Source organism: Cinclus cinclus, chromosome 38 (assembly GCF_963662255.1).
Source record: "Cinclus cinclus chromosome 38, bCinCin1.1, whole genome shotgun sequence".
NCBI classification, from domain to species: domain Eukaryota; kingdom Metazoa; phylum Chordata; class Aves; order Passeriformes; family Cinclidae; genus Cinclus; species Cinclus cinclus.
The window spans coordinates 460,485-481,146 of NC_085083.1; the positions used below are offsets into that span (position 1 = coordinate 460,485).

The window sequence follows — 20,662 nt, forward strand, 5'->3', positions numbered from 1 at the left end:
CCCCAAATTTTGCCCAAATTCCCCATTTCCCCCCCTAACTTTCCCAAAATTTTCCCAAATTCCCCAAATTTCCCTGAATTTCCTCAAATTTTCCCAAATTCCAATTTTCCCCAAATTCCCAAATTCCCCCCAAATTTCCCCAAATTCCCGATTTTCCCCAAATTCCCCAAATTTCTCCAAATTCCCAACTTTCCCCTGAATTTCCCCAAATTCCCGATTTTTCCCCAAATTTCCCAAAATTCCCGATTTTTCCCCAAATTTCCCCCAAATTCCCGATTTTTTTCCCAAATTCCCCGATTTTTTCCCCCATTTTCTCCTCTCGTGTCTCCTCAGTCTCCCCCTGGAAGAAGCGCAGTGGTGAGTGCCCGCTCATTAGCGCTAATTAACGCTCATTAGCGCTAATTAACGCTAATTAACCCTCACTGATCCTCATTAGCGATAATTAAAAACATCTCCAATTGTTTTTACACTCATTAGCGCTAATTAACGGTAATTAACGGTAATGAACGCTCATAAGCGCTCATTAGCGCTAATTAAACACGTCTCTAATTGCTGTTACACTCATTAACGCTAATTAATGCTCCTTAACGCTAATTAACGATTATTAACGCTAATTAGCACTAATTAACGCTCATTAACGCTAATTAAACACGTCTCTAATTGCTGTTACACTCATTAACGCTCATTAACACTCATTAGCGTTCATTAACGCTAATTAGCGATCATTAGCGCTCATTAACGCTCATTAACGCTCATTAATGATCATTAATGCTCACTAACGCTCATTAACGCTAATTAGCGTTCATTAACGCTCATTAACGCTAATTAGCGTTCATTAACGCTCATTAACGCTCATTACGATCATAAACGCTCATTAACGCTCACTAACGCTAATTAGCGTTCATTAACGCTCATTAACGATCATTAACGCTCATTAACGATCGTTAACGATCATTAGCGCTAATTAACGCTCATTACAGTTCATTAACGCTCATTAGAGATCATTAACGCTCATTAGCGCTCATAAAATCTCATTAACGCTCATTAACGCTCATTAATGCTCATTAACGCTAATTAGCGATCATGAATGCTCATTAACACTCTTTAACGCTCACTAACGCTCATTAACGCTCATTAATGCTCATTAACGCTCATTAGCGCTAATTAACGCTAATTAGCGATCACTAACGCTCATTAACGCTCATTAACGATAATTAACGATAATTAACGCTCATTAACGCTTATTAAGGCTCATTAACGCTCATTAGAGATCATTAACGCTCATTAACGATAATTAACGCTCATTAGAGATCATTAACGCTCATTAACGCTCATTAACGCTCATTAACGCTCATTAACGCTCCTTAGCGATCATTAACGATCATTAACGATCATTAACGCTCATTAGAGATCATTAACGCTCATTAGAGATCATTAACGCGCATTAACGCTCATTAACGATAATTAACGCTCATTAAGGCTCATTAACGCTCATTAACGATAATTAACGCTCATTAACTCTCATTAGCGCTCATTAACGCTCATTAACGCTCATTAGCGCTAATTAACGCTCATTAACTCTCATTAGCGATCATTAACGATCATTAACGATCATTAACGCTCATTAGAGATCATTAACGCTAATTAGCGATCATTAACGCTCACTAACGCTCATTAACGCTCATTAGCAATCATTAACACTCATTAGCGCTAATTAGCGCTAATTAACGCTCATTAACTCTCATTAGCGATCATTAACGATCATTAACGATCATTAACGCTCATTAGAGATCATTAACGCGCATTAACGCTCATTAACGATAATTAACGCTCATTAAGGCTCATTAACGCTCATTAACGATAATTAACGCTCATTAACGCTCATTAACGCTCATTAGCGCTAATTAGCGATCATTAACGCTAATTAGCGATCATTAACGCTCATTAGCGCTCATTAACGCTAATTAGCGCTAATTAACGCTCATTAGCGCTCATTAGCGCTAATTAGCGATCATTATCGCTAATTAACGCTCATTAGCGCTAATTAACGCTCATTAGCGCTCATTAACGCTCATTAGAGATAATTAACGCTCATTAACGCTAATTAGCGATCATTAACGCTCATTAACGTTAATTAGCGATCATTATCGCTCATTAACGCTCATTAACGCTCATTAGCGCTCATTAACGATCATTAACGCTCATTAGAGATAATTAACGCTCATTAACGCTAATTAGCGATCATTAACGCTCATTAACGCTAATTAGCGATCATTAACGCTCATTAACGCTAATTAGCGATCATTATCGCTCATTCACGCTCATTAGCGCTAATTAACGCTCATTAACGTTAATTAGCGATCATTATCGCTAATTAACGCTCATTAGCGCTAATTAACGCTCATTAGCGCTCATTAACGCTCATTAGAGATAATTAACGCTCATTAACGCTAATTAGCGCTAATTAACGCTCATTAGCGCTCATTAACGCTCATTAGAGATAATTAACGCTCATTAACGCTAATTAGCGATCATTAACGCTCATTAACGATCATTAACGCTCATTAGAGATAATTAACGCTCATTAACGCTAATTAGCGATCATTAACGCTCATTAACGCTAATTAGCGATCATTATCGCTCATTCACGCTCATTAGCGCTAATTAACGCTCATTAACGCTCATTAGAGATAATTAACGCTCATTAACGCTAATTAGCGATCATTAACGCTCATTAACGCTCATTAGCGCTAATTAACGCTCATTAACGCTCATTAACGCTCATTAACGCTCATTAGAGATAATTAACGCTCATTAACGCTAATTAGCGATCATTAACGCTCATTAACGCTCATTAGCGCTAATTAACGCTCATTAGCGCTCATTAACAAACATTCCCAATTATTTTTTTCCTCACTAATTAAAAACCTTTAACGGGTTTTACGATCTCAATTAATTTTTAATTGTTCTCCCGCCACACGCGCTCATTAATTAATTTTTAATTGTCTTTAATTCGCTCATTGCACGCTCCAAGAAATTCCCCAATATTCAAAATTCATCCGAAACCCCCCAAAATTCCAAACATTTCCCCAAAATTCCCCCAAATTCCCCCAAAATTCTCCAAAATTCCCAAAAATTCCCAAAAATTCCACAAAAATTCCACAAAATTCCCAAAAAATCCCCCCAAAAATTCCCAAAAAAATTCCAGAAAATTCCCCCAAATTCAAAATTCATCCAAATCCCCCCAAAATTCAAAAAAAATTCCCAAAATTCCACTAAAAATCCCCCAAACCTCCCCAAAATTCCCCCTTAAATTCCCAAAATTCACCCCCGAAATTCCCCAAAATATCCCCAAATCCTCCCAAAAATCTCCCAAAATCCCTCAAAAAAATCACCCAAAATTCCCCCAAAACTCCCAAAAATCCCCAAAATTCTCCCAAAAATCCCCCAAAAATTCCCCAAAATCCCCCCCAAAAATCGCCCAAGATCCCCACAAAATCCTCGAAAATTCCCCAAAATCCCCGAAAATTCCCCCAAATTCACTCCCAAAAATCCCCCAAGCCCCCCAAAATCCCCCCAAAAAATCCCCAAAATTCACCCCCATAATTCCCCAAAATCCTCCCAAAATTCCCCCCAAATTCACCCCGAAAATTTCCCCAAATCCTCCCAAAATTTTCAAAAAATCCCTCAAAAAAATCGCCCAAAATTCACCCAAACCTCCCCAAAATTCACCCCTAAAATTCTCCCAAAAATCCCTCCAAAATTCACCAAAATCCCCACAAAAAATCCCCAAAATCCTCCCAAAAATTCCCCCAAAATTTCCCCAAATCCCTCAAAATCCTCAAAAAATCCTCGAAAAATCCCCAAAAATTCCCCCCAATTCACTCCCAAAAATCCCCCAAACCCCCCCAAAATCCCCCCAAAAAATCCCCAAAATTCACCCCCAAAATATCCCCAAAATCTCCCCAAAATTCCCCAAAATCCCCCCAAAACAGTCCCCAAATTCACCCCCAAAATTTCCCCAAATCCTCCCAAAAATCTCCCAAAATCCCTCCAAATAATCGCCCAAAATTCACCCAAACCTCCCCAAAATTCACCTCCAAAATTCCCCAAAATTCACCCCCAAAATTCACCAAAATCCCCCCAAAATCCTCGAAGATTCCCCAAATTCCCCCAAAATTCCCCCAAATTCACTCCCAAAATCCTCCCAAAAATTCCCATAAATGCCCCCAAAAACCGACCCCAAAATCCCCCCGAATTCATCCCCAAAATTCCCCAAAATCCTCCCAAAAATTTCCCCAAAATCTCCCCAAATCCCCGAAAATCCCCAAAAATTCCTCCAAAATTCCCAAAAAATCCCCCCAAATTCACCCCCAAAATTTCCCCAAATCCTCCCCAAAATCCCCCCCCAAAAAAATCCCTGAAAATCCCCCAAAATTCCCCAAAATCCCAGCAAAAAAATCCCCAAACCTCCCCCAAAATCCCACCCAAAAATCCCCAAAAATTCCCCAAAAATTCCCCAAAAAATCCCCCAACCCCTCCCCCCTCCCCAAAATCCCCCCAACCCCTCCCCCCACGCTCGGGACCCTCCCCCACGACCCCTCCCCTCCCCTCCCCCAGAGCTGGACCCCTCCCCCAGCTCGGACAAGAAGAGGACGGTGTACCAGATGGCTCTGAGTAAATGGGGAGGGGGCGGGGGGATCGGGGGGTTTGGGGGGGTTTGGGGGGATCTGGGGGGATTTGGGGGGGGTTTGGGGGGATTTGGGGGAGATTTGGGGGGGATTTGGGGGGGATTTGGGGAGGATTTGGGGGGGATTTGGGGGGATTTGGGGAGGATTTGGGGGGGATTTGGGGAGGATTTGGGGAGGATTTGGGGAGGATTTGGGGGGGATTTGGGGGGGATTTGGGGGGGGGTTGGGGAGATTTGGGGGAGATTTGGGAGGATTTGGGGGAGATTTGGGGGGGATTTGGGGAGATTTGGGGAGGATTTGGGGAGGATTTGGGGGGGATTTGGGGGGGGGTTGGGGAGATTTGGGGAGGATTTGGGGGGGATTTGGGGAGGATTTGGGGGGATTTGGGGGGGATTTGGGGGGGATTTGGGGGGATTTGGGGGGGATTTGGGGAGATTTGGGGAGGATTTGGGGGGGATTTGGGGGCATTTGGGGAGATTTGGGGGAGATTTGGGGGGGATTTGGGGGGGATTTGGGGGGGATTTGGGAGGATTTGGGGGATTTGGGGGAGATTTGGGGGATTTGGGGGGGATTTGGGGATTGGGGGAGATTTGGGGGGACTTGGGGGGGATTTGGGGGAGATTTGGGAGATTTGGGGGGGATTTGGGGGATTTGGGGGGGATTTGGGGAGGATTTGGGGGAGATTTGGGGGGGTTTGGGAGGATTTGGGGGGGGTTTGGGGGGATCTTGGTGGAATTTTGGGGATTTTTTTGGGGGAGGGATTTTTGGGGTTTTTTTTGGGGGAATTTTGGTGGGGGGGGTTGGGGAAGTTTTGGGGATTTTTGGGGGGGATTTTTGGGAGTCCTGGGGGGTCTTTGGGGGGGGTCTTGGGGAATTTTGGGATGTTTTGGGGGAGGATTTGGGGGATTTTTGGGGACGATTTTGGGATTTTTTGGGGGGGGGATTTGAGGGATTTTTGGGATTTTTTTTTTTGGGGGGGGAAGGATTTGGGGGATTTTTGGGTGGTCCGGGGGTCTTGAGGCGACTTTTTTGGAGGGGGATTTTTTTTGGGGGGGGATTTTTTTGGGAGAGGTTTTTTTGGGGGGAATTTTTTTTTTGGGGGAGCTCTGGGGGTGCCGAGACCCCTCCCCAAATTCCTCCCCTCCCCCTCCCCAGTCAGACCCGACCAAATTTTTTTTTGGGGGGTGGGGAAGGGGTCCCGGGAAGGATTTTGGGGCGATTTTTTCGGGGATATTTTTGGGGGGGATTTTTTATTTTTTTGGGTCTGGGGGTGCCAAGACCCCTACCCAAATTCCTCCCCTCCCCCTCCCCAGTCAAACCCGACCAAATTTTTTTTTGGGGGGGGGTCCCGGGAAGGATTTTGGGGCGATTTTTTTGGGATTTTTTGGGGGATTTTTTTTTTTTTTTTTTTTGGGTCTGGGGGTGCCGAGACCCCTCCCCAAATTATTCCTCCCCCTCCCCAGACAAACTTGACGAAATTTTGGCCGCGGCGCAGCAGAGCATCAGTGCGGGGGAGGGGCCAGGAGCCCCCCTGGGACCCCCCCTGGGGAAGGGGGGGGGGCGCCCCAAGGGATTCTTCGGAGCCGAGGTGAGCCCCGAAATTTGGGAGAAATTTGGGGAGAATCGGGGGAGGATTCGGGGAAAAAAAATTGGGGGGAATTCGGGAGAAATCTGGGGGGAAATCGGGTGGAGTTTGGGGGAAAATTGGGGGAAATTTGGGGGGATATTGGGAAGAATTTGGGGAAAAATTGGGTGAAATTTGGGGGAAATTTGGGTGAAATTTGGGAGAAATTTGGGGAAAATTTGGGTGAAATTTGGGAGAAATTTGGGGAAAATTGGGTGGATTTTGGGGAAAAATTGGGTGAAATTTGGGTGAAATTTGGGGAAGATTGGGTGGAATTTGGGGAAAATTGGGTGAAATTTGGGGAAAAATTGGGTGAAATTTGGGTGAAATTCAGGAAAAAATTGGGTGAAATTTGTGGAAAAATTGGGGAAATTTGGGGAAAAATTGGGTGAAATTTGGGAGAAATTGGGTGGACTTTGGGGAAAATTTAGGTGGATTTTGGGGAAAATTGGGTAGAATTTAGGGAAAAATTGGGAGTAATTTGGGTGAAATTTGGGAGAAATTTGAGGAAAATTGGGTGGAATTTGGGGAAAAAGTGGGGAGAATTTGGGGAAAATTTAGGTGGAATTTGGGGAAAAATTGGGAGAAATTTGGGCGGAATTCGGGAGAAATTTGGGAAAAAATTGGGTGGAATTTGGAGAAAAATTGGGGAGAATTTGGGGAAAATTTAGATGGAATTTGGGGAAAAAATGGGTGAAATTTGGCGGAAAACTTGGGGAAATTTGGAGAAAAATTGGGTGGAATTCGGGAGAAATTTGGGGAAAAATTGGGTGGGGTTTGGGGAAATTCGGGAAAATCTGGGGAAAAAAATTGGGAAATTTTGATCAAAATTTGGGATAAAATTTGGGGGAAAATGGGAGAAATTTGGGAGAAATTGGAGCAAAAATTGGCTGAAATTCATGTGGAGTTTGAGGAAAATTTGAGCAAAATTGGGTGAAATTTGGGGAAAATTTGAGCAAAATTTGGGGAGATTTTGAGCAAAAATTGGGTGAAATTTGGGAAAATTTGGGGGAAAATTGGGTGAAATTTGGTGGAATTTGGGATATTTTGGGGTATCCAGTTTGATTTTCGGGGTTCCCAATTTAATTTTTGGGGTATTTTGGGTTTCCCAGTTTAATTTTCGGGGTTCCCAATTTGGTTTTCTGGGTTCCCAATTTAATTTTTGAGGTTCCCAATTTAATTTTTGGAGTTCCCAATTTAATTTTTTGGGTTCCAAATTTAATTTTCAGGGTTCCCAATTCAATTTTTGGGGTATTTTGATGTATCCAGTTCAATTTCCCGGTTCCCAGTTTGATTTTCGCGGTTCCCAGTTTGATTTTCGTGGTTCCCAGTTTGATTTTCGTGGTTCCCAGTTCGATTTCCCAGTTCCCAGTTTGATTTTCGTGGTTCCCAGTTTGGTTTTCGCAGTTCCCAGTTCAATTTTGCAGTTCCCAGTTTGTTTCTTGGGGTATTTTGGGGTTCCCAGTTTGATTTTCATGGTTCCCAGTTTGATTTTCACGGTTCCCAGTTTGATTTTCATGGTTCCCAGTTCAATTTCCCAGTTCCCAGTTTGTTTCTTGGGGTATTTTGGGGTTCCCAGTTTGATTTTCGTGGTTCCCAGTTCAATTTCCCGGTTCCCAGTTTGATTTTCGTGGTTCCCAGTTTGGTTTTCGCAGTTCCCAGTTCAATTTTGCAGTTCCCAGTTTGTTTCTTGGGGTATTTTGGGGTTCCCAGTTTGATTTTCGCGGTTCCCAGTTTGATTTTCATGGTTCCCAGTTCAATTTCCCAGGTCCCAGTTTGTTTCTTGGGGTATTTTGGGGTTCCCAGTTTGATTTTCGTGGTTCCCAGTTCAATTTCCCGGTTCCCAGTTTGATTTTCGTGGTTCCCAGTTTGGTTTTCGCAGTTCCCAGTTCAATTTCGCAGTTCCCAGTTTGTTTCTTGGGGTATTTTGGGGTTCCCAGTTTGATTTTCGCGGTTCCCAGTTTGATTTTCGCGGTTCCCAGTTTGATTTTCGTGGTTCCCAGTTCAATTTCCCGGTTCCCAGTTTGATTTTCGCGGTTCCCAGTTTGATTTTCGCGGTTCCCAGTTTGATTTTCGTGGTTCCCAGTTCAATTTCCCGGTTCCCAGTTTGATTTTCGTGGTTCCCAGTTTGGTTTTCGCAGTTCCCAGTTCAATTTCGCAGTTCCCAGTTTGTTTCTTGGGGTATTTTGGGGTTCCCAGTTTGATTTTCACGGTTCCCAGTTTGATTTTCATGGTTCCCAGTTCAATTTCCCAGGTCCCAGTTTGTTTCTTGGGGTATTTTGGGGTTCCCAGTTTGATTTTCACGGTTCCCAGTTTGATTTTCATGGTTCCCAGTTCAATTTCCCAGGTCCCAGTTTGTTTCTTGGGGTATTTTGGGGTTCCCAGTTTGATTTTCGTGGTTCCCAGTTCAATTTCTCGGTTCCCAGTTTGATTTTCGTGGTTCCCAGTTTGGTTTTCGCAGTTCCCAGTTCAATTTCGCAGTTCCCAGTTTGCTTTTAGGGGTATTTTGGGGTTCCCAGTTTGATTTCACAGTTCCCAAATCAATTTCGCGGCTCCCAGTTCAATTTTGTGGTTCCCAGTTTGGTTTTTGGGGTATTTTTGAGTTCCCAGTTTGATTTCCCCGTTCCCAGTCCCATTTCCCCGTTCCCAGTCCCGTTTTCCCTGTTCCCAGTTTGATCTCCCCGTTCCCAGTTTGATTTCCCCTTTCCCAGTTCAATCTCCCCGTTCCCAGTCCCGTTTCCCCATTCCCAGTCCAATTTTCCCATTCCCAGTTTGATCTCCCCATTCCCAGTCCCATTTCCCTGTTCCCAGTTCGATCTCCCCGTTCCCAGTTCGATCTCCCCGTTCATTCCCAGTTTGATCTCCGCGTTCCCAGTTCAATCTCCCTGTTCCCAGTTTGATCTCCCCTTCCCAGTTCAATCTCCCCATTCCCAGTCCCATTTCCCTGTTCCCAGTTCGATCTCCCTGTTCCCAGTTTGATTTCCCCGTTCATTCCCAGTTCAATCTCCGCGTTCCCAGTTTGATCTCCCCTTCCCAGTTCAATCTCCCATTCCCAGTCCCATTTCCCCGTTCCCAGTCCAATCTCCCCGTTCCCAGTTTGATTTCCCCGTTCCCAGTCCAATCTCCCCGTTCCCAGTTTGATTTCCCCGTTCCCAGTCCAATCTCCCTGTTCCCAGTTTGATTTCCCCGTTCCCAGTCCAATTTTCCCATTCCCAGTTTGATCTTCCCGTTCGTTCCCAGTTTGATCTCCCAGTTTGTTCCCAGTTTGATCTCCCCGTTCGTTCCCAGTTTGATCTCCCAGTTTGTTCCCAGTTTGTTCCCAGTTTGTTCCCAGTTTGATCTCCCAGTTTGTTCCCAGTTTGATCTCCCAGTTTGTTCCCAGTTTGATCTCCCCATTCATTCCCAGTTTGATCTCCTCGTTCATTCCCAGTTTGATCTCCCAGTTTGTTCCCAGTTTGATCTCCCAGTTCGTTCCCAGTTTGATCTCCTCATTCATTCCCAGTTTGATCTCCCCGTTCATTCCCAGTTTGATCTCCCAGTTTGTTCCCAGTTTGATCTCCCCATTCATTCCCAGTTTGATCTCCCAGTTCGTTCCCAGTTCCATCACCCCATTCGTTCCCAGTTTGATCTCCCAGTTTGTTCCCAGTTTGATCTCCTCGTTCATTCCCAGTTTGATCTCCCCGTTTGTTCCCAGTTTGATCTCCCAGTTCGTTCCCAGTTTGATCTCCCAGTTTGTTCCCAGTTTGATCTCCCAGTTCGTTCCCAGTTTGATCTCCCAGTTCGTTCCCAGTTTGATCTCCCAGTTTGTTCCCAGTTTGATCTCCCAGTTCATTCCCAGTTTGATCTCCCCGTTCGTTCCCAGTTTGATCTCCCAGTTTGTTCCCAGTTTGACCTCCCAGTTCGTTCCCAGTTCCATCACCCCATTCGTTCCCAGTTTGATCTCCCAGTTTGTTCCCAGTTTGATCTCCCCATTCATTCCCAGTTTGATCTCCCCATTCATTCCCAGTTTGATCTCCCAGTTCGTTCCCAGTTCCATCACCCCATTCGTTCCCAGTTTGATCTCCCAGTTTGTTCCCAGTTTGATCTCCTCGTTCATTCCCAGTTTGATCTCCCCATTTGTTCCCAGTTTGATCTCCCAGTTCGTTCCCAGTTTGATCTCCCAGTTTGTTCCCAGTTTGATCTCCCAGTTCGTTCCCAGTTTGATCTCCCCGTTCGTTCCCAGTTTGATCTCCCAGTTTGTTCCCAGTTTGATCTCCCAGTTCGTTCCCAGTTTGATCTCCCAGTTCGTTCCCAGTTTGATCTCCCAGTTTGTTCCCAGTTTGATCTCCCAGTTCGTTCCCAGTTTGATCTCCCCGTTCGTTCCCAGTTTGATCTCCCAGTTTGTTCCCAGTTTGATCTCCCAGTTCGTTCCCAGTTCCATCACCCCATTCGTTCCCAGTTTGATCTCCCAGTTTGTTCCCAGTTTGATCTCCCCATTCATTCCCAGTTTGATCTCCCCATTCATTCCCAGTTTGATCTCCCCATTCATTCCCAGTTTGATCTCCCAGTTCGTTCCCAGTTCCATCACCCCATTCGTTCCCAGTTTGATCTCCCCGTTCGTTCCCAGTTTGATCTCCCAGTTCGTTCCCAGTTCCATCACCCCATTCGTTCCCAGTTTGATCTCCCAGTTTGTTCCCAGTTTGATCTCCTCGTTCATTCCCAGTTTGATCTCCCCATTTGTTCCCAGTTTGATCTCCCCGTTTGTTCCCAGTTTGATCTCCCAGTTCGTTCCCAGTTTGATCTCCCCATTCGTTCCCAGTTTGATCTCCCCGTTCGTTCCCAGTTTGATCTCCCCATTCGTTCCCAGTTTGATCTCCCCGTTCGTTCCCAGTTTGATCTCCCCATTCGTTCCCAGTTTGATCTCCCCGTTCGTTCCCAGTTTGATCTCCCCATTTGTTCCCAGTTTGATCTCCCAGTTCGTTCCCAGTTTGATCTCCCAGTTCGTTCCCAGTTTGATCTCCCCATTCGTTCCCAGTTTGATCTCCCCGTTCGTTCCCAGTTTGATCTCCCAGTTCGTTCCCAGTTCCATCACCCCATTCGTTCCCAGTTTGATCTCCCAGTTTGTTCCCAGTTTGATCTCCCAGTTCGTTCCCAGTTTGATCTCCCAGTTTGTTCCCAGTTTGATCTCCCAGTTTGTTCCCAGTTTGATCTCCCAGTTCCTCCCCAGGGTCCCTTCGAGCCCCGCCTTCCCCCGGGGGGTTTCGAGCGCTCCTTCCCGGGACCCCCCCAGGGGCTGATGCTGCGCCAGAAATCCATCGGTGAGAATTCCCGGGAATTGGGGAAAAACGGGAACGGGAGAATTCCGGGGAATTGGGGAAAAATGGGAACGGGGAGAATTCCCGGGAATTGGGGAAAAACGGGAACGGGAGAATTCCGGGGAATTGGGGAAAAACGGGAACGGGAGAATTCCCGGGAATTGGGGAGAATTTGGGGAAATTTGGGAAAATTGGGGGGAAATGGGGGAAATTTTGGGGGAATTTTGGGAGAAATTTGGGGGGGGATGGGGAGAATTCCCAGGAATTTGGGAAAAATGGGAACAGGTAGAAATCCCAGGAATTTGGGGAGAATTTGGGGAAAATTTGGGGGAATTTGGGGGAAATTTGACGGAAATTTGGGGGAAATTTGGGGGGGGGGAATGGGGAGAATTCCCGGGAATTTGGGGAGAAACGGGAACAGGGAGAATTCCTGGGAATTCTGGGAGAATTTGGGGGAATTTGGGGGAAAATTGAGGGAAATTTGGGGGAGGACTGGGAAGAATTCCCAGGAGTTTGGGAAAAATGGGAATGGGGAGAAATCCTGGGAATTTGGGCAGAATTTGGGGAAAGTCTGGGGAAAGTTTGGGGAGAATTTGGGGAAAATTTGGGGAAAATTTGAGGGAAATTTGGAGGGGAAATGGGGAGAATTCCCGGGAATTTGGGAAAAACGGGAATGGGAGAAATCCTGGGAATTTGGGGAAAATTTGGGGAAATTTGGGGGGAAAATTTTGGGGGAATTCGGGGGAAATTTGGGGGGAAAGTTTTGGGGGAAATTGGGGAAATCTGGGGAAATTTTGGGGGAAATTTTACGTGAAATTTGGGGAGAGTTTGGGAAAAAATTGGGTGAAATTCAGGGAAAATTTGGGAGAAATTTGGGAGAAATTTGGGGGAAAATTGGGGAAAATTTTGGGAGAAATTTGGGGGAAATTTGGGGGAAATTGGGGAAAATTTTGGGGAAAATTTAGAGGAAAATTGGGAGAAATAGGGGAAATTTTGGGGATATTTGGGGAAAATTTGGGTGGAAATTTTTGGGGGAATTCGGGGGAAATTTGGGGAATTTTTCAGGAGAAATTGGGGAAATTTTGGGAAAATTTTGGGGAAAATTTAGAGAAAAAATGGAGGAAATGGGGGAGAAATGGAGGAAATTTGGGGAAATTTGGGGAAATTTTGGGAAAGTTTTGGGGGAAATTCGGGGAGAGTTTAGGCAAAAATTGGGGAAAATTCAGGGAAAATTTTGGGGAAATTTTGGGGGAATTCGGGGGAAATTTGGGGAATTTTTGGGGGGAAATTTGGGGAAAATTTAGAGGAAAATTTTGGGGAAATTTTGGGAAAATTTTGGGTGGTATTTCCATGAGATTCGGAGGAAATTTGGGGGAAAATTTGGGGAATCTGGGGAAAATTCGGTAGAAATTTGGGGGGAAATTCGGGGAGAGTTTGGGCAAAAATTGGGGAAAATTCAGGGAAAATTCAAGGAAAATTTGGGGAAAATTGGGGGAAATTTTGGGGGAAATTTTGGGGGAATTCGGGGTAAATTTGGGGAATTTTTTTGGGGAAATTGGGGAAATTTTGGGGAAAATTGGGGGGAAATGGGGGAGAAATGGGGGAGAAATGGAGGAAATTTTGGGGAAATTTTGGGGAAAATTCGGGGAAATTTTGGGAAAATTTGGGGAGATTTTTGGGTGAAATTTCCATGAGATTCGGATGAAATTTGGGGAAAAATTTGGGGAATTTGGGGAAATTTTGGGGAAAATTCGGGGAAATTTTGGGCAAAAATTGGGTGAAATTCAGGGAAAATTTGGGAGAAATTTGGGGAAAATTCAGGGAAAATTTGTGGAAAATTCAGGGAAAATTTGGGAGAAATTCAGGAAAAACTTCGACAAAAATTCATTATTTTTCTAAAAAATTTTTTATTTTTCCTAATTTTTTTCCCACCCTTCCCCAACCCCTCCCCAAATTTTTTTCCTTTATTTTTTTTTGTTCTTTAATTTTATTTTTCATTTTTTATTTCTTCACTTTTTTTTTTCCTTTTTCCCCTTTTTTTTCCCCACTTTTTTTTTTTATTTTATTATTTTTTCCTTTTTATTTCTTTTGCTTTATTTTTAAATTTTATTTCTTTTTTCCTTTTCCCCCTTTTTTATTTCATTTTTTAAATTTTTCCCCTTTTTTTCCTTTTCTTTTCCTTTTTTTTATTTCTTCACTTTTTCCCCCTTTTTTCATTTTTAATTTTTAAAATTTTCTCATTTTCCCTTTTTTTTTATTTCTTCAATTTTTCCCCCTTTTTTCTATTTTAATTTTAAAAATTTTCTCATTTTTCCCTTTTTTATTTCTTCACTTTTCCCCCCTTTTTTCATTTTTAATTTTTAAAATTTTCTCATTTTCCCTTTTTTTTATTTCTTCAATTTTTCCCCCTTTTTTCTATTTTAATTTTAAAAATTTTCTCATTTTTCCCTTTTTCATTTCTTCACTTTTCCCCCCTTTTTTAATTTTTAATTTTTAAATTTTTCTCATTTTCCCTTTTTTTTATTTCTTCAATTTTTCCCCTTTTTTTCATTTTTAATTTTTAAAATTTTCTCATTTTCCCCTTTTTTTATTTCTTCACTTTCCCCCGCTTTTTTCTATTTTAATTTTTAAAATTTTCTCGTTAATGTTATTTCATTATTCCATTATTTTTATTATTATTATTATTAATTTTTTGTTTGTTTTTTTCTGCATTCCCTCCCCCTCCTCCCCTCCCCCACCCCCATTAATTTCATTATTTCATTTATTATTATTATTATTATTATTATTATTATTATTATTATTATTGTTATTATCATTATCATTATCATTTTGGTTTTTTTCCCTCCCCCTCCCCCACCCCCATTCATTTTGTTATTTCATTATTTTTATTATTATTATTAATTTGGGGTTTTTTTACTGCATTCCCTCACCCCCCTCCCCTCCCTTCCCCCACCCCCATTAATTTAATTATTTCATCATTTCATTATTTTTATTGCTATTATTATTGTTATTATTATTATTTTGTTTTTTCCACATCCTCCCCTCCCCCATCCCCATTAATTTCATTATTTCATTATTCCATTATTTTATTATTATTATTTTTATTACTATTATTATTTTTCCCCTCCCCCACCCCCATTCATTTCATTATTTCATTATTCCATTATTTTATTTATTATTATTATTATTATTATTATTATTATTATTATTATTATTATTATTATTACTATTATTATTTTGGTTTTTTCCCCTCCCCCTCCCCCACCCCCATTCATTTCATTATTTCATTATTTCATTATTATTATTGTTATTATTATTATTATTTTGTTTTTTCCCCATCCTCCCCTCCCCCACCCCCATTAATTTCATTATTTATTTCATTATTATTATTATTATTATTATTATTATTATTATTATTATTATTATTTTTCTGAATTCCCTCATCCTCCCCTCCCCCACCTCCCTTAATTTCATTATTTCATTATTCCATTATTATTATTATTATTATTATTATTATTATTATTATTAATTTGTTTTTTTTTTGTTTGTTTTTTTTACTGCATCCCCTCCCCCCCTCCCCCTCCCCCTGCCCCTCCCCCCGCGCTGTCCCCAGGTGCCCCCGAGGAGGACAAGCCTTACCTGGCCCCCCCCGTGGCCAAGTTCAGCCGCAGCCTCTCGGTGCCGGGCACGGACGAGATCCCCCCTCCCCCCACCACCTCCCCCCCGGACCCCCCTTACACCGCCCCTCCCCCACCCAGCCCCCGCATCGGGGTCGTGGGGGGAGGGGGTCCCTGGCGACTTTACAACTTGGGGGGAGGGGCGGTCCCAAGGGGTGGGGGAGGGGCGGGGGGACCCCCGAAACCTCTGCGGAGGAAAGGACCCCTGGTGAAACAGACCAAGGTGGAGGAGGGGGGAGGGGCGGGGGCGGTGGGGGGAGGGGCCGACAAGAGCTCTATCGCGATACCCACGATCGTCGTCAAAGCCCCCTCCACCAGCAGCTCGGGCCGCAGCAGCCGCGGGAGCAGCCTGGAGGCCGAGGGGGGAGGGGCGCCGGGGGGAGGGGCGCCGGGGGGTGGGGCGCCGGGGGGAGGGGCGGTGGCTTCTCAGGACGGGGCGGGTCCGGCGGGTGGGGGAGGGGTTCAAGGCGGGGGTGGGGGAGGGGTTTCCGCCGCCCCTCCCCCCCCGGGGTTGGATTTCACCTCGCGGTTCGGGGCGGCGCTGGTGGGGGCGGGGCGGAGGGAGTGGGGGGCGGGGCGGCGCTCGGCGCTCTTCCTCAGCACCGAGGAGGAGGAGGAGGAGGAGGGGAGGGGGGGGGAGGGGCGGAGTGGGGGGAGGGGCGCTGGGGGTGGGCGCGGCCGCCTCCCCCTCCCCCCGATTGCGTCACTCCAAAAGCATCGACGAGGGGATGTTCGCGGCGGGGGGAGGGGCGGATCCCTTCGGCCCCTCCCCCACCCCCCGCGGCTTCCGGGGTGGGGGGAGGGGCGGCGGTGGCGGCCAGGGCGGGGGGAGGGGCAGCGCTTTCAGCAGCGTGGGGGGCGGGGGAGGGGGGGGCGTGTCCGCCCCTCCCCCGCTGCACGCGGGGTCCGCCGCCATTCACCCCGGAGCGGCCCCAGTCCATCCCAGTATGGCCCCAGTCCATCCCAGTATGGCCCCGGTCCATCCCAGTATGGCCCCGGTTCATCCCAGTTTATCCCCGGTGCATCCCAGTTTATCCCCGGTCCATCCCAGTTTAAGCCCGGTCCATCCCAGTATGGCCCCGGTCCATCCCAGTTTAGCTCCGGCGCGCGCCCCTCCCCCACCCGGCGCTGCCGCCCCTCCCCCCGGGGGGTGCCGAGTCCTGCCCCCCTCCCCCACCCCCTTCCCTCTGGGGGGGCTCCCCACCCTCCACGCCCCTCCCCCCACCGCCTCCCCGTCCCCCGTGCACCCCAACTTCGGTGGGGGAGGGGCGGGGATGGGGGTGGGGGGAGGGGTCCGCTCCCTCCCTCTCCTGGGGGGGGTCGCCCCCCTCCACCTCCCCGCCACCCCCACCCTCCCCCGCCCTCCCCCTCCCCAAAAACTCCCGCCCCTCCCCCCGGGCTCCCCCCGCCGCTCCGCCCGCCCTCAATCCCCGGCGGAAATTTGGGGACCTCCGCCCCTCCCCCACCACAACCCCTCCCCCACCCCCCCGGAGGGGCGGGTCCGCTTCGCCGACACCGGGGGTGGGGGAGGGGCGGGGGGCGGGGCTTTGCTCGCCCTGCCCCCACCCGCCCCGTCCGTGGACGGGGACGAGGAGCTGCTGCTGGCCGAGCCCCTCCCCCCGCCCCTGGAATTCGCCAACAGCTTCGAGACCCCTCCCCCAGCCTTGCCCCTCCCCCACCCCCAGGAGGGAGCCCCTCCCCCCCAGGTGGGCGACTCGGCCGCCTCCAGCCTCACCTCGTACGACAGCGAGGTGGCCACGCTGACCCAGGCGGGGGGGGGAGGGGCGAGCCACGACCCCCGGCGCGGTGGGGGAGGGGCCGGGGTTTTCGGGGTGGGGGTCGCCCCTCCCCCTCCTCCCCCCCCCCCGCCCCCCGAGGGCGCCGAGGCCGTGACGGACTCCGGGATCGAGGAGGTGGACAGCAGGAGCAGCAGCGACCACCCCCCCGAGGGACCCCCGGAATTCGGGGCAGGGGGCTCGGAGGGGGGGGGAGGGGGAGGGGACAGGAGGGGGGGGAGGGGCAGGGGGGCGCTGAGGGGGAGGCAGGAGTGGGAGGAGCCCCTCCCCCCCCCCCCTCCCCCCAGCCAGAGCCGAGGAGCGGCGTGGGCGAGAGCGGGACACGAGGGAGGATACGGAGGAGGGAGGCACAGGTGAGGGGGGGAGGGGAGGGGGTATCTGGGGGGATCCATCACACCTGGGGGGGTTCATCTCACCTGGGGGGAACCATCACACCTGGGGGAACCAGCACACCTGGGGGGGTTCAGCAAACCTGGGGGAGCCATCTCACCTGGGGGGAACCGTCACACCTGGGTGGGTTCATCACACCTGGGGGAACCATCACACCTGGGGGAACCAGCACACCTGCGGGGGTTCAGCAAACCTCGGGGAACCATCACACCTGGGGGATCCATCACACCTGGGGGAACCATCACACCTTGGGGGCTACACAACACCTGTGGTACCTGGGGATCCAGCACACCTGGGAGGTTCAGCTCACCTGGCGGGGTTTGGCACACCTGGGGGTGTTCATCACACCTGGGGGAACCAGCACACCTGGGGGGTTCATCACACCTGGGGGAGTACCCACCACCTGTGGTACCTGGGGGATCCAGCACACCTGTGACACTCATAGCGCTCATCACACCTGGGGATCCAGCACACCTGGGACACTCATGGCACCCAGCACACCTGGGGTACCTGGGGATCCAGCACACCTGGGGTTCAAGCACACCTGGGACACCTGTGACACCCATGGCACCCATCACACTTGGGGTACCTGGGGATGCAGCACACCTGTGACACTCATGGCGCTCATCACACCTGGGGATTGGGCACACCTGGGACACTCATGGCACCCATCACACCTGGGGACCCATCGCACCTGAGGTGTCCATGGTATCGGGGGGGGGGGGGGGGTTATCCATCACACCTGTCACACCTGGGCTATCCACTGCACCTGGGACCTGTCACACCTGGGCTATCCATTGTACATGGGATCCATCACACCTGGGACACCCATATCATGATGGGGCTGTGACACACCTGTGGCACACCTGGCACTTCATGCATTGGTTTTGGGGGGGGCACCCGTCACACCTGGCACCTGTGGCACACCTGTAGCACACCTGTGACACACCTGGCACCTGCTGCATGGGCTTGGGGGGCACCCATCACACCTGGTACCTGTGACACACCTGTGGCACACCTGTGATACACCTGTGACACACCTGGTGCTTCATGCATGGATTTGGGGGGCACCCATCACACCTGGCACCTGTTGCATGGATCTGGGGCCATCACACCTGTGACACACCTGTGGCAAACCCGTGGCACACCTGGCACCTGTTGCACCCACTGCAGCTGCTGCATGGATTTGGGAGGGGGGCATCACACCTGTGGCACACCTGTGGCACACCTGGCACCTGCTGCATGGGCTTGGGGGCATCACACCTGTGGCACGCCTGTGGCACACCTGGCACCTGTGGCAGCTCCTGCATGGATTGGGGTGGGCATCACACCTGTGGTGTCTGTCACACCTGTACCAAACTCACCTGTGCCCATCTCATCTGTACCCATCTCACCTGTGCCCATCTCATCTGTGCCCATCGCACCTGTGCCCATCACACCTGTGCCCATCATACCTGTATCCATTTCACCTGTGCCCATCTCACCTGGCTAACCTGTGCCCGTCTCACCTGTGCCCCTCTCACCTGTGCCCATCACATCTGTGCCCATCACACCTGTACCCATCTCACCTGGTACCCTCCATCGCCCCCTCCCGCCCCGTCCTCCTCACCTGTGCTGATCTCTCACCTGCCCCAACAGCCACGGGGGTGGGGGCGAGGTCGAGGGCGGGGTCTCCCGCTCCCCTCCGCCCCCCCGCACTAACCCCGCCCCTCCCCCCACAGGCTCCAGGACTCGACCGCCCCTCCCCCCCCCTCCCCCTCCTCCAAGCCCCCCCCCTCCACCGCCCTTTTCCCCCATTGGCCGCCGCCCCCCCCAAAACCCACAGGTGGAGTGGGCGTGGCCGTGGGGGGCGACCTGGACGTTCGCCCCCCCCTCCGCCGCGCGCCCAGCCCCGCCCCTCCCCCCTCGGAACGCCGCGGGAGCCCCGCCCCTCGCCCCGCCTCCTTACCCACCTTACCTGCGGCTCACCTGTACGGAGGTTACCTGGAGCTGCGCGGCGCTTTCCCCGACGCTTCCCCGGCTCGCTCGCTGTCCCCTCCTCGAGCCGCCGCTCCCGGGAAACCTTTCGGGGCGAAGCCTTTGGCGTTCTGGAGCAAATTCGACGTGGCGGACTGGCTGGAATCCTTAAACCTGGGCGAGCACCGCGCGCGTTTCCTGCACAACGAGATCGACGGGACTCACCTGCCCGCGCTCACCAAGGAGGATTACATCGACCTGGGCGTGACCCGCGTGGGGCACCGCATGAACATCGACCGGGCCCTGCGCCTCTTCCTCGAGAGGTGATGGAGCACCTGGGAGCCGCAGGTGGGGTGGGGGGTGGGGGGAGAGGGGGAGGTGTGCGGGTGAGGCCCTCAGGTGCGCGGGGGAGACTCGCAGGTACCGGGGGGAGACCCTCAGGTGCGCGGGAGAAAGGGGAAGTGGAGGGAGGTCAGTGTGCGAGGGGATCTGAGTGTGCAACGGGATCCAGGTGTGCAAAGGGATCCAGGTGTGCAACGGGATCCGGACATGGGAATGTAACGGGATCCCAGTGTGCAACGGGATCTCAGTGTGCAGCACAGTCCAGGTGTGCAAATGGATCCAGGTGTGCAATGGGATCCAGGTGTGCAAATGGGTCCGGACACGGGAATGTAACGGGATCCGAGTGTGCAATGGGATCCAGGTGTGTAAAAGGATCTGGGCATGGGAATGTAAGGGGATCCAGGTGTGCAACGGGATCCAGGTGTGCAACAGGATCTGGACATGGGAATGTAGCGGGACCCCAGTGTGCAACAGGATCTCAGTATGCAGCACAGTCCAGGTGTGCAAAGGGAACCAGGTGTGCAACGGGACCCAGGTGTGCAAACGGGTCCGGACACGGGAATGTAACGGGATCTGAGTGTGCAATGGGATCCAGGTGTGTAGAAGGATCTGGGCATGGGATTGTAACGGGATCTGAGTGTGTAACAGGATCCAGGTGTGCAACGGGATCCGGACATGGGAATGTAAAGGGATCTGACCATGTAAGGGGATCCGAGTGTGCAAAGGGATCCAGGTGTGCAATGGGATCTCAGTGTGCAGCACAGTCCAGGTGTGCAATGGGATCCAGGTGTGTAAAAGGATCTGGGCATGGGAATGTAACAGGATCCAGGTGTGCAACGGGATCCGGACACAGGAATGTAACAGGATCTGAGTGTGCAAACGGATCCAGGTG

General features: G+C 49.3%; 1 protein-coding gene across 1 annotated transcript in view; it reads left to right on the forward strand.

The window, feature by feature from the left end:
* Positions 1–19,755, forward strand: part of LOC134056060 (SH3 and multiple ankyrin repeat domains protein 1-like) — a 38,175-nt gene extending 18,420 nt beyond the window's left edge. The window contains exons 14-24 of the mRNA XM_062512558.1: positions 334–357; positions 4,640–4,677; positions 6,155–6,279; positions 11,066–11,413; positions 11,522–11,612; positions 15,223–15,735; positions 15,769–15,907; positions 15,939–16,221; positions 16,780–17,253; positions 17,370–17,435; positions 19,240–19,755. Coding sequence (XP_062368542.1) covers positions 334–357; positions 4,640–4,677; positions 6,155–6,279; positions 11,066–11,413; positions 11,522–11,612; positions 15,223–15,735; positions 15,769–15,907; positions 15,939–16,221; positions 16,780–17,253; positions 17,370–17,435; positions 19,240–19,755 — 2,617 coding nt within the window. The remainder of the gene's footprint in view (positions 1–333; positions 358–4,639; positions 4,678–6,154; positions 6,280–11,065; positions 11,414–11,521; positions 11,613–15,222; positions 15,736–15,768; positions 15,908–15,938; positions 16,222–16,779; positions 17,254–17,369; positions 17,436–19,239) is intronic.
* Positions 19,756–20,662: the final 907 nt, after the last annotated feature.